General features: G+C 35.8%; 1 protein-coding gene across 1 annotated transcript; it reads left to right on the plus strand.

The window, feature by feature from the left end:
• Nucleotides 1-1230: 1230 nt before the first annotated feature.
• LOC115919715 (adhesion G-protein coupled receptor G2-like) lies at nt 1231-12849 on the plus strand. Its single transcript, XM_030973701.1, has 11 exons — nt 1231-1504; nt 2429-2569; nt 2873-3058; nt 3738-3853; nt 5918-6085; nt 9086-9246; nt 9584-9762; nt 10058-10287; nt 10603-10767; nt 11999-12108; nt 12549-12849. The coding sequence occupies exons 1-11, from the start codon at nt 1264-1266 to the stop codon at nt 12847-12849; spliced, it is 1998 nt and encodes a 665-aa protein (XP_030829561.1). The 5' UTR covers nt 1231-1263.
• The last annotated feature ends 1969 nt before the right edge of the window (nt 12850-14818 follow it).

Below are 14818 nucleotides of genomic sequence, written 5' to 3' on the forward strand. Positions count from 1 at the left end.
TTTTATTAAAAAAAAATAAATAAATAAACGTGATAAATATTATACACATCCTCTTATTCCTGTCTTGTTTTTTTTCTTCTTGTTTTTTGTGTGTTATGTTATCGGTTTTACAGTTTTACTCGTATGCTTGTTGTCGTTCTAGTTGAATATCTGCACTTAACTGTCTTATTGTTTGTTTGTTTTGTACATTAATTTGTTAGATATTTATTTGTTGTAACTACATGTACATATTCATTGCCTTATTTCTTGCATTTGCAACGTTTTACAAATTATTGTATAATTCACTGTATATTTATTGTTTTTTTTAATGTTTGTGGACCCCTTTGAAAATCAGCTGTGCTGAAAGGGCCATCCACCCTATGAGAGGAAATAAATAAATAAATAAATAAATAAATAAAAAGGCTACACAGTGAATCGACATATATTTTTGATAGTAAAGCAATTGTATACATTTGGAATAACTAATGCAAGTTCTATAGTCACATCTTGCAATCAAAAATGAAGTTTCCCGGCTTGAACAATTAAATTTACGAAAGAATATATATTCGTTCCATCAGGCGCGGATCCAGGATTTCTTAGGGGAGGGGGCCCAACTTTTTTTTTTTTTGCTCCCGGAAATTTGAAAATCGCGCCGGCCGAAAAGTCGCTCAGTGGGGGGGGGGGGGGGGGGGGGGGGGGGGGGGGGGGTAGTGAGCACATTTTTTTTTTTTTTTGATCCTCAAAAAAATTTCAATTTGCACCCCCCCCCTTGAGCGCAGGGGGGGGGGGGGGCCCAACCCCCAAAAAAGGTAAAAATCACGTGATTTTACATGATTTTTTTCTCAAGGGGGGGGGGGGGGCCCCCCCTGGATCCGCCACTGCGTTCCATGCTTTGTTATGGAATATAACCAAATTTCCAGCGCAGTCTAGTTTACTATCGAAGACACGGAAGCGCTTCAAGTCAATCGTTCCAAAGCAATAAGGCAAACACCTATCCCGCCTCCTGAACCGTACTATATATATATATATATATATATATAAATAAATATTAGCTCAAAAGCAATACAGTATCCTATTGTGTCATATAGACATCATGTTCGGACTACATTTTATATAATATGTCACTGTAATGTTCACACGATCATAATGTGACGGACGAGGCTAGTTAAAATTACTTAAGTCGATATTTTCGAAGGTGTGTAAGATCGTGTTTTAGCACGTCTTAACATTATATGTTTATTTCTAGATCGGTCTTGCCAGAGTGTTGGACTTAACCAATCCGACATGGTACTAGAATACATGGGCACCTGTTTCCAATTCCTGGATGTTTCGAGGAACTGTGATGTCGGGGCCGAAGAGTGTAATGAGAGAAGAGGATTTCTGGCTGAAATACTCGATGAGAGCACTAATGCTTTATTGCTGGACCGAGCCCTGTATCTAAGAGACATAGACGTTAACAAGGCATGGTGGATTGGTGGTTATGACAAAGATGACGGAGTCGGACGGTCCTGGTATTGGTCTGATAGTACGTGACTCCTCAAAAAAAAATAGAAACAGTAAAATTTAGTCTTTATCTGTTTATTGGAAGAAAAAACATTTATCTTTGAAACAAAATCAAACAATAGCAGAGGCAAAAGGATTTGTACTGTAAACAAAAATTTGATCGGTATACCATTTGCAACTATTTGTATTAAATGTCAATACAATAAAACTTCCCAAATTCGTTCCTATTTCAACTCAGGAATTGAAATAAGATAAGAAATATTATACGTTATGTAATCTGTATCAAATGTATCGGTAATTCGTTATTATCGGTAATATATGTAAGTAATTTGTTACAGTTCAAATATAAAACAAATAAATTGTTGAGTAAAAATGAAATAGTTTGGCAAAATGAGATCCTCGATCTCGACCTTGTTGCAAAGTAATAACATACAACCTAATTTAAACATGTTCAATAATTATATTTTTTAATAATAACCTTACATAGGACTAGGAGGTAATAAGAGTCTATTTTGTGATAATTACAGTGATAAATATGCAATATCAAATGTCACCATGTTTTGATCAATTACCTGCATTTGCTAATTTGTAATTAAATGAATTGAGAACTTAAATCTTGAAAACAATGAAAAGAATAAATTTAGTAGAATAACAAAAAAGATACATTGAATAGTTTTGTAAAGAATACGAAATTTTAAACTGCACATCCTGCTGAAACTTTTTGAAAATTTAAACACTCTATATTGGGCACATCTTGAATGCTATAAATTCAAATCTGAAATTAAACAAGACCAAAGAGAAATGTTTGGAACTGTCTATTCAAATACAGATCAGTATGTACGAGTAGTATTTACATTAAGGCTTTACAATGGAAGTGACAATCAGAGCAACTTTCTAACGAATAGTAGGACACCATATTCATCATACCATTCATCTCTTTCTTCAGAAACTCGAATGAACTATGAGGAATGGTACGAGGGCGAACCTAGTACGGATTCCGAAGACTGTGTAGAAATGAGAAAGGATCATCAGTACCAATGGAATGACCTATCTTGTTCAGACCGAATTCAGAGTCTATGTCAAATTGGTGAGACAATGTGAAATCTACTATTTGAATATCTTTTAGAGGGTCATGGACTTGTAAAAAATACAAACTGACTATGTTAGACGGCTTCTTTGAACAGATGACAAGAATTATAGCTGATGTGATTTGACAATATTTGAGCAATCAACATATTTTGTATTGTTTAAAGATGATTATACATCATGTATATTTTGGTACGGTTTTCTTCACGTAAATGAAGGAATTGATGGAATAAATGGCTAAATTAGTTATTAAAATTGATGTTTCAGTGATAAGTATAACAATTTTGTCTTATATATTTTCCAGGAATTCCTGCCTGCGGTGACCCAGGTGAACCTTTGCATGGTAATCGTTTACCAGACGACAGAACAACTTACTCTGTCAATGCTACTCTTCATTTCACCTGTCAGGAGGGATACACATTAACTGGAGAAAGCGTTGTAAGGTGTATGACTAATGGAGCATGGAATCATCAAAGACCATCGTGTGAAGGTAAAATAATTGATAGTTTAATAAATAAGAGATACTAATTGAATCTTATTTACCCACAGAGTAGCCCCATCATAATTATTGCTGCTCTTCTTCGTGTTCATGTAGGCCCTTGAATTATTATTACCCCTTCAATTGCTAAGAGCCTACTACACATGGCTAGATACTTGCAAATGTGGATTTATGTCTTGTCAAAGAAAAGTTATGCCGGGATGAGATTCGAACCCTAAACAAATGAAATGAGAGTCAAGTGAATGAATTACTATACCAGATTTTGTTCCTCAAAACACGTGTAAGGTCCGTTTCAACATTTGCGGATGATATTCCGTATTACATGAACATTCTCGATATGTAGTCATGCTTCAGGATAGGGGTTTAAGTGCTAGCGTAATAACAACAACTATCAAACTTCAGTAATATGCGGCTGAAACTATTTTTGATACAGAATTTATAAAGCAAGGCGTTGGAGAATTTAGTCTAAATTGTTACCGTTAATACAATTGTTATTCATGAAGGGTTTACAATAAGGTATGCTCACGTTAGAGCAAGTGATACAAATAAAAAATTAATTTAAAAAAAATTGTACCAACACTATATTTGGATGTCAAGAGAGACAATAGCATCCCTTCGTGAACTTTGAACAATGACTTGATATTATAGGCTTTTATGTTTTCCTGAATAGCTGTCGAATGTGAAGAAAGCCCCCCAAACGTCACACTTTCCTCCAACATGATACTAGGATCAGTGTATCAAGATATAGCTGTATACATATGTCAGGGTGGTTATATTCCTGATAATGTACCAATCTGCTTCTGCCAGCATACAGGCATATGGAGTACACCTAACTTTACATGTACAGGTAAGATATTATTTATTTAATTATTTATTCTATGTTTTTTTATATAGGGTAGACTCTTCGGTACAATAAAAAGTAGTATTTAGCGCAAGTAGACGGTTTGTTTTACTTGTCAGCTAAAAGTGTATTAATATTATAAAACTTGGAATTAAGTAACCAGGGAACCGACTGCTTTAAGGCATCTCCGATGAACTGGGTAATTCCTTCTTAAAGGGTTCTAGTGTATCGGCTTGGTTTAGACCTCGTGACATCCCATTTACGAGACCACTGCTATACCTCTGAGTTGTCGTGAATTAAAAAAAAAAACAATTAAATATAAATAACTTGATATTTTTAAATTAATATCGCTATAGCGATGATTCTAATCTAAGGACATTGATTTCAGTTGTCAATGTTTTGTCTTGTTTTTGATATATTTACTGTAAACCTGTTTTCTATTCCCAGCACTCGGTCCATGTTACAGTAACCCCTGTATGAATGGAGGTACTTGTTATAAAGTAGATGGATCACCATTCACATGTGCATGCACCCCAAACTACACTGGCTCCACCTGTGATGAAGCCTAATCACGATACTTTTCCTAAAATTACACACTGGGCCCTGGCCCAGCGAAAAGAATCTGAGGAAATGTAAAAGGTTCCTCTTTCTGTGATGATGCGTGATTACATAATCAACATTGTCGCGTCAAATGAATGTCCTCATCAACATACATATTATCAGGTGGCGGTGGTCATGATGTGATCAAAGAAACACTCTCATTATTAGTCCATCTGTAGTAGGGTCCATGGTCAGGTAGTATACTTACAAGTTGTTGTTATGAAGGTGGCGGAACGAGGCATAACTTGATGTTGTCTGTCAGCTAGTCGTTACCGCGTTAACTTTATAAACATTAAACGAATTCTAAACAAACCTGGGCCAGGTACATGTATGTATGAATAGACAAAGATGAACTGATTAAATTTCCGATGTAATGTGGTTACAGGGTCATACAAGTGTAAAACTTCCAGAAATTAGATCGTTACAGCGAGCATTAAAAAGCAATTCAAACGAATAATGAAGAATAATAAGCATGTAAGGATACTAGAATGCACATGTAAGAAATAAAAAGTGAAAGCTCACACGGTCAGGAAAATTAAAAATCCCATAAAATATCTTGTGAGTGTAATAATTTATCAAAAATTAACAGATGTCAAGTAAAAAGTTGCTAAATTATATAACAGGGCCAAAATGCGTTTTCAACTCTCAAGGCTGTTAAAACTATCTTATGACATGTTAACTAAATATGACCTATAGGCCTACACCTCTTAAATCGATACTTGGTAATACAAGCATATAGGCGGAGGCATATTAGGGACGCAGTCGCATTCATTTTGTTTACACTGTAGTTTTTTACAGCTATGGAATTCAGGAGGTGACGGTAGTACACTGATTTTAGCTATTCGAAAAACGAAAATTCGTATACTTTGTGGAACACGTAAATCATAATTTAGCATGGCCAAATAACACATAGTAGGCCTATAATCGATTTCAGTTTTTCCTTATTTCTGGACACGCTTTTGATATGTGCTTCTCATGTTCATTAATATATGTGATCAATTGCCCACTATACAGCTACAACCCTGTCACCGATCACAGGAGCTAGGCCTAAATATGAAATATTAAATGTGAGTATATACACAATTTAAGCTGTGGATAAATATTTAGGATCAGGCAATGTAATTTCATAATTTATATCTTAAAAATTCCACCTATCAACCGCCACAGGCTTAGACTATGGTCACAATTCAGAGCGGCGACCGACCGATTAGTAGCCTGCTCGGTCGCCGCTGGAATTAAGGCATCGCCAAACGAATTTTTTTTGGAGAAGTCGAGCAGGCTGTAGAGCAGGCTGTAGAGCTCCAGCGATGCCTGAATTCTTTAATGATCTACTGTAGTTCAATGAGGCATGTAATACCATCCGCCATTTGCCATCTTAGATGTCAACCTTTCGATATTTTTATCTCTAGGAGACTATCACGGAAGACAATTTAGCTATCGTGTCGGTTGAACTGAAGATCTTGACTGGGGATTCGAACAGATTAGATGAGGAGGATCTTCAGTCTGTCACAGACAAACTAAGTTCAGTAGTTGGATTTGCGTTAGACCAAAACCTGACAGAAGAAACCGTCGTACAGGTAGATCAGGGAGGTGATAGAGAAGGAGTGCAATCAAGCCGCTCTCCTTTGACCCTATGCTCCAAGCCGCCGAAAAGTTATGCGCTAATCTGCGACTTTCGACCAGGGTGAGAAAAAAGAGCGCATAAAATACCAGGATTAGAATTCCTACATCAGAAAATAGTATCTCAGCAAAGGTTCGCTGTACCAATGATTTCTCATCAATTATTGAATGTGTAATGAGCTGAACAAGCGAACTCAAACCTTTGTAATTTCATACTTTTTTCCAACCCAAAAATACAAAAAGCACGCGAAAGCACGCATAAGCAAACTTAAATTTTCGAAGATTGTAAATCATGGATTAAATGGCGGGACATTAAAACATGCTAAACTAATCGGATTATCCTAAATTATTGAATTTTTGTCGGGATCTAATTTTTCTTTTACCAACTCTAACACACAAATTATAGGAAGGGCGGAGTACTAAATTAGAAAAATTGTTTGATGCACCATTCCCAATACAATCCCCATATAAAGATTAAAATTTACACTGACATTTTGCCGGTAATTCCCAGCAGTGGAAGAGCGGCTCGGAGCATGAAACTTCAATACCAAGTGGAATGTTACGCATTAAAACTCACACATGCGTTTGAATACATAACAAGAGTTTCCACTCCTTCTCTATAACCTTCCTGGGTAGATAAACCTTTTAACAGTGACTTTCCATAAATTAAAAAAACCCGGACAGGTGGAATCCCCTTTAGGGGGAAAAGGGAATCTACATGGGCAGGACCGCCTGACTTTAAGACCCTCCGTGTCGTTTTAATTTGTCCATAGCGGTGAATTAAAAGTACTGCAAAGTCTTGGTAAATTTTGAAAATTGGATGGAAAGTAATTCTTTAACATTTCGATATATTTAAATTCCTCTGAAGATGTATTTTATGCACTACAAAAATTATCCCCTAAAACACTTCTTCTTTCGAGAAATTGAATAATCAAATTTTTCCGGTGCACCCGGTAAGTTTTTAAATATTTCAAATTGCGCCTAAGACCAATCATAGTAGTTGCAACCATGAACATCTCCGAATATGCAGTTCTGGTATACAATTTCAAAACGGGGATAGCAAATCGGGCGATTGTAGTCAAGAAACATTGTTTCAAAACTAAAGTAATATCAGTCTTGAGAGAGAGCTATACCACATACAGATTTTATTATTTAAAATTTCACCACTTTTGAATCGATTTTAACCGCGATGACGATCATTGAATAATGTAAACTCGCATCTGTTTCCAATATGTTCATTTGAACCAAATCCACGACCCCATACTAAACTTTGTATTACTTTTAAGATACTATGTCCTTTTGCAGCCAACATCAAATTCTGTGGAACTTTGCAGGAATTATGAATATGTCATATATGTCCTATCTGTGAAATTTAAACGTTAGCAGTGTCCTAATATTCAAATTATGCAGGGAAACCAGTTTACTTGCTAGACTTAATTGTCAGTGACTATTGAGTGACTGACTGGCTTTTTTGTTGTTGGTAATAACATACATAAAATGAGCTGTAAAGGGTACACGAGCATTTGTCTACATCAATAACCCACTTCTTGTAATGCCCAAAATTAAACTGATAGAATCTTTACGCAGCACAAAACGTACGACCATTCGGTACAATGGTCTGAAAATCAGACTATTACTTACTGACTTGGTGGCATTTAAGTCGATTCGACAACTAATATTCGTTATTTTCCCACTTAAAGACATTTTCAAGCCCCCCTTTTTTTAGGGAAGTTCTAAATTAGTATTATCTTTCAAATGCCTTTAGAATTTAACCTTATTATCTTTTTGGCCTGCAAATGGGACATAGTATCTTTAATGGGGAGGAGGTGAGGGCCTACGTCGGGTTTGTTCTACATTGCGTTTACAACAGTATACTCAACTTTGGTAGCTCATAATTTAAACGTTAATGTAACTTGAAATCCATTTTATGGTAAGGAGTAATTCCTGGGGCCCATTGAAACCCTATTCATAATTTTTTTGCCGCGTGTGACTGAGCACAAGGGTCTTCTAAACATACCGGCCCGAATTCACAAAGGAGGTTTGTCGACAAACCTTGGTTTTCGTACGTCATATGACGCATTTTTACGCGTTTTTTTTACAAACCTGGTTTATAAAACGCGTCGAAACGCGTCATATGACACACGAAAACCAAGGTTTGTCGACAAACCCCCTTTGAGAATTCGGGCCACCAAGTTTGGGCTGATGGAATGAATGTGGGTCAAGCCTTACGCATGTCTTAAATCCTATCAAAAATGTAATTATAATTCGTGCGTCAGTGCTTCAGTGTCGAAACTGATACAGGTAAGTTCTCAAAGGACATTGATTCAACCCGTAGGATTTCCCTAATTTATTAATAAACAGACTAGATATACTAATTTCTTGTGGTGTAATATCGACAATCTCTCTGCCCAATTGTCCATTACTACATTTATCATGCATAACGTAATTGTCTCAAACAGCACACAAATCACAAAGGTTTCCTAACTTTAAAGATGTTAGTAAATGCAATGCAGAAAACACAATGTTGATAACAACCACACAATTTGGCAGTACACTGATGGAAAAGTTACATTCCAAATAAACTTTATCCATATTGGATGACTCTGTGAAATGGCTCACTGTAAACAAGGGTTGCGAATATAACAAAGAGAATATCATACATTTTGCTGATAATAAGTCTGTATTTGAGATTGATTTGACATTACACGCTTCTCTATTCATATTCCCGAAATCAGTTTCACTAAAGTCAGCAATTGTTTTCAGACTGAAGTAACAAATTCGATATGGCTTTTGACCCAATTTGTTGCTTAAGCCTAATTTGGTACAAAAGTATTTTGACAATACTTTTTGAAAAGGCATTTGCTCAGTCATCCGTGGTAGCATGATAATGAATATAAAGTATCATGAAATATGAGAGTGTTATTTTAATCGATGTTCACAAAACATCGTTCATAAAGGTGTCTGAGAGTGTGATAGGAGCAGTGGATAACATCTTGAACATCCTAGAGAGTACCTTCGAGACACTGAGCTCCCAGCAGATTTTAAAAGACATACTGGCTACAATCTCCACACTTACTGAAGCCATTCAAAAGGCATCCAGCAACAACTTCACCTACAGGTATGTGAGAACCATAGTGCCATCATTAATTCTAAATGTCATGGGCGCAATACATTATAATCGTTTAGGTGCCCCCATATGAAATACCAATACCTGGGGGATATTTTTAAAGTATTCGTGTCTTTTACACCGTCTTAAAATATTGCCTAGTGTATCAAAGCTCTTACTATATTTGATGGCAAAACCTACTACTTAACTTGATTTTCTTATACAAAATTTATGACCTTGATTAACGTGCGGAGGATCCTCTTTAAACGACTCGTAAAAATATTATGTTATTGTTCATTAGGCAAACAAAATCTACATAAACATCAATATTAATTTTATTTCTGTGTAGTGGATCAAACCTTGTACTGGCAGCCGTCAAAGTAGACAGGAGAAAATTTCCCCTCACGGCTGCTATAGGAGGAGCCATGGATGACGTCATATACTTTTTAGCCAATGAAGGATCTCCGTCTAACGCGGCAGGTGTAACGTCAGTATTTCTGCCAGAAGCAATTCTTCCTTCGGTATCTAGTAGGTTCTCCTGTTCCAGCTTATGACGATTATGTTTCATATACTGTAAGGTTAAATTGCAATTTCAAAGCTAATTCGGACCCATGTAAACATGCAAAATAATTTATGACACGAACCAATGCTGCAAAGGGAATGCAAGGTAATGCAGGTACCGATCAAACACGATTTCAAGCCCAAAATGTGAAAAATTATATTTATATGATAATCACGAGTGACAAGTCGGTGTACGACTAGCAGCACATATTAACTTGCATCATATATCACAAAATAACATGATTTTTGTTAATCATTTCAGGTACTAACCAGGTAATATCCGTCAGCGTCTTTCTACTAAACTCGCCTAAGCTGTTTCAGGGTAACAGACTGTTCTCATCCAGTACTCCATCGTCTGGAGACAAGCAGAATCAGCAACCGAAGACGGTGTCGGTTGTCGCTTCTCCTATCTTAACTGTGACCATTGAGGAAACTGATATCAAAGACCTTCCTGATAATGAATCCATTGTCTTTGCGTTTCCTGTAAACCAGGTAGGCCTACGGTGTCATGACAAACATTCTTAAAGAAAGCGATACACAAGATGAACACAAACAATCATATAATCAATAGAATTTTGAGATACAGAAGTAAAAGTATAGAAACTACAAACACTATTAAGAGAAGACTGATTGATGCACTACCGAGGTCAAAATATTCAATCTCCATGCCAATCTTTATAAGTTTCTCTCATTGCACACTGAATAAATGAAAGTAATAAGATAAGTACGAACAAAAGCAAAATTAATCCTGGAAAAGTCTTTGCAGAAATTAATTTGTTTTTGGTTAAATATCAACTTTTAACTCAGAAATTGATTGGAGAAGAAAATGATGCTGAAGTGTCGCAACGTTGTGTGTATTTGGACATCGACTTAGGAGCGTGGTCGGACGAAGGGTGTAAAACCGAGAAAACAGCTCTTCAAGGGATGGTGTCTTGCCGGTGCTCTCATCTTACTAGTTTCGCCGTTCTCATGGTATGCCTACGCTGCATCAATAATTCTTATTACAAATAGCATGGTAAAAGTTTCGGAAATCAGCAGCGTCCCCTTGAATATATCGATAATCTATTCCAACATATTTATTACAAGTTATTTATATACATTGCGTCCCAGGAAAAACGAAACCGAGAATTGTCGATGTTTTATCATAACTTATTCACATTAATAATGCATATTTCACGCATAAGTGATTAAAATGAATTTGAAAAGAGGAAACCAAAAAGTCATTTGGCAAGCGGTATCTGAATTTCAAAGAGAAAATCACATTTCTAGAAAGTTGAGTCTCTGCCCTTTCATATGACACCTTAATCAGGAAAAATGAGCAAGGAATGACAAAGTTCTGTTTGTTTAAAGTAGTGCTTGCATTTCCATAATTTTATCAAACGAATTCGTTTTCACTGGCTGCCTGCCGTTGCAACTAGCAGAATTGACAAAAGACTTAACTCCGTTTCGTTGACAATCAGCCATGCATTAAGTCTGTCGTCTACGGCTGATTGTCGACGAAACGGAGTTAAGTCTTTTGTTAATTCCGTTTGTTGCTACGGCAGACAGCCAGTGAAAACGAATTCGTTAAATAAAAATAAGTGCAACCACTACTTTAAACAAACAGAACTTTGTTATTCCTAGCTCATTTTTCCTGACTGAGGTGTCATTTGAAAGAGCAGAAACTAAAATTTCTAGAAATTTGATTTTCTCTTTGAAATTCAGATACCGTCCGCCAAATGATTTTTTGGTTTCCTCTCTTCAAATTCATTTTAATCACTTATGCGTGAAATATGCATCATATAAGTGTCATCAATTAAAAGGGGAGAATCTAAGCTTTACAAATATGTGTCATTTATCAATTATAATTGTGATTAAGTTATGATAAAACATCGATACTTCTCGGTTTCGTTTTTTCTGGGACGCACTGTATATATTCGCCCATGTATTGCCCTCGTTCATTTAAACATGGCTAGTGGAACATGTGGCCATGAATTCTACGGTTTGGGTGAACCATCGAATATAGAAGATGAAATTCGATCCATTGCGAAAGCTCCTTATTAAAATATTATCAAATAGATTCATCCTCTCGTTTACTGTCTTCAACTTACACTTTAGATATCTTTGTGACGTAATTAGAGAAAAAAACACCTTGGGCCAGTAGAATTGAGTCCGTTTCTAGATTAGACTAACACCATATATCTTCATTATGTATTCTTAATAGGATATCAAAGGAAGCATCATATCTAAAGCTCTTGATGTAATCAGTCGCATTGGTTGTATAGCTTCGATTATTTGTCTCGTCATAACCCTCTGCGTTCTGCTAGGTTTTAGGTAAGATTCCAAACTTCCTGCCCTCATCAAATAGTGCCATGTATTTACTCATAATAGAGGTTATTAGAGGAAGAGAAATACAATATAAAGATATATTTATAGATCGCATACAGAGAATAATTGCTAGCATGTTACAAAATATTCGACACCCTGTTAATCTTTAAACGATTGTTGTACTTTGATGCCTCTAAATTATTGACACAATTTCCTGAAGATGTGATATTATTGATTCGATTTTTCTGTACGATAAAAAGATAATCAGCAAGAAGCCTCAATTGATATGTGGTGTAACGTTGAGAAATAGTTGGGCTTGAATTGACCACTTTTGTACCATGCATTAACACAAAACAAATGAAATATATTTTTAACACTTTTAAGAGATTGCATATTGTATATAAAAAATATTCATCATAATCACGGGTTTTATCTTTACTTTACAGGAAACTGCGCAGGAAACAGCCACAGCAGATACTTATTAATCTCAGTTTCGCGCTACTAGCTCTGTACGTCACTTTCGTCATCGGTATTGACCGACCGACCTGGAGGATCAGCTGTACTGTGGTTGCTATACTATTGCATTACTTCTGCCTTGCATCGCTTGCTTGGATGGGTGTAGAAGCCTTCAACATGTACATGATGTTTGTTAGGGTTCTGAATTCATACATACCGAAGTTTCTACTAAAATGCTCTATGATCGGTTGGGGTAAGTTACAAGGTTCGAAAGTACAGAAGTTTTCATAGATTAGTATATACAATTTTCAATATTTTGTACACGTAACGAAAATCTATTATTAATAATAAATCTCAGAAAAAAGCCTCTAAATGTGAACTCTTGGTATCTCATTGCGAAAAATCGACACAACTGTTGTGACATTAAACTATTTTGTTGACATCCATCCATGTTCTCTCATCGTAACTTTTCATAAAGTAACTTGTGACTTGAATATTCACAATTTACCATGTCAACAATTTCAAACAGTTGATTTAAAAAAAAAAATGTAAATAATAACTATATGCTGAGGTACAAAACCATTATCGACATAGGTTACTTTACTCTTGGTATCTCATTGCGAAAAATCGACACAACTGTTGTGACATTAAACTATTTTGTTGACATCCATCCATGTTCTCTAATCGTAACTTTTCATAAAGTAACTTGTGACTTGAATATTCACAATTTACCATGTCAACAATTTCAAACAGTTGATTTAAAATAAAAAAAAATGTAAATAATAACTATATGCTGAGGTACAAAACCATTATCGACATAGGTTACTTTATGTTAGCAGTAAATACGCTTTAATCTGTCTAGCATTGTTTATCAAAAAATGTATTCCCTAACACTTTACATAACTGACAATTGTATCGAAGACTTGAAAATGATATGATCTTGAATTGTGTCAGTTTGTAATAATTTACGTTACAGATGGTTGACACCGTGAAATGCCTGCTATTCCTCACGAGGCCATGACATGTTTCCTAACACGATATAATTCGAGAAAATGTGATTGAATAGTCAATGTTTACTCTGCTGATCTTCATTAGTAGATAACGTAAAAGGGGGAGGGGTTAATCATCTATATAATAAAGCTGGTTCACCAGTTTTAGGAGTGAATTCTTGCTACCTATTTACATAGCTAAAATTTTGAAAATTCATTTTTTTTTTGCACCTGAACGTAGAATCTTAAGCAAATTTAAAACTAAAGACCTTCATTCTGGTCTTTCTGTTTTCCCCGCTAAAATTTAAGATGTGTATATGTTGAGCTTATCCTAACTTTTCTCATAATTTTCTTTGACATCTTGTATGCAGGCACTCCATTGGTTGTCGTCATGATAACAGTTGCCAGCAATTGGACAGCCTATCAAAATAGTGAATAGTAAGCGAATATTGAAAATATGTGTATCTAATTGCATGTTTGTTTCTAGAATTTTTAAAAGATCCCAAGAGAGATACTTATGCTATTTTGTATTAAACAATATTTCATATTTAATGTGTTTATGAATGATATTCCTGTCAAATGTCAACAATTTAACCAGTTGGAAGTTCCGAAATGTGTGTGGTTGTGCATGCAGGTTGTGCCCGTGTGCCCGCGCGCGCGCGTGTGTGTGCGTGTGTGCGTGCGCGCGTGTGTGTATGTGTATGGTCGCTTTGAACAAGCAAGGGTGTATCAGGGGGAATAATAACAATAAAATAAAATAGCAATATGAAATAAGGACTTGGCGGGAAGGAAAAGAAGAAGACACAAGTTGACCTGGGAGGAATTATGTATTATGAGGTGCATTATGGGGGAGGGTGGGTTGGGTTTTCAGTTCAGAGCCATGAGCGGGGTCGGAGGGTGTACTGAAGAATTGTGTTAAATGAATGATATTGCATTATTATGGGTGAGTGTTTTTTGTATGCTGTCTGTGTTGTGGTATGTCTGTGTGTGAGGGGGTGTCTGTTCCTGCCTATACTCACGAGTTACAACTTGGGGCGCATGAATTGAAGCTGTTTGTTTTGAATTTAAGGTCAATAGATGTTCATAATTTCATGGAAACTTTACAATTGATAACAAATTCTTACTGCAATTTTTGTTTAAGTATGTGTATAAATAGAAAAGAAAATCAATGAATAGTGTCAATTTTTTGTCGGTAAATGTTAGAGGTTTAAGGGATAGCATTAAACGATTAGCTTTTTTCAATTGGACTAAAAGTAAGAAAGGGGTTGAAG

Source organism: Strongylocentrotus purpuratus, unplaced genomic scaffold, assembly GCF_000002235.5.
Source record: "Strongylocentrotus purpuratus isolate Spur 01 unplaced genomic scaffold, Spur_5.0 spur5_contig_866, whole genome shotgun sequence".
Taxonomy (NCBI): domain Eukaryota; kingdom Metazoa; phylum Echinodermata; class Echinoidea; order Camarodonta; family Strongylocentrotidae; genus Strongylocentrotus; species Strongylocentrotus purpuratus.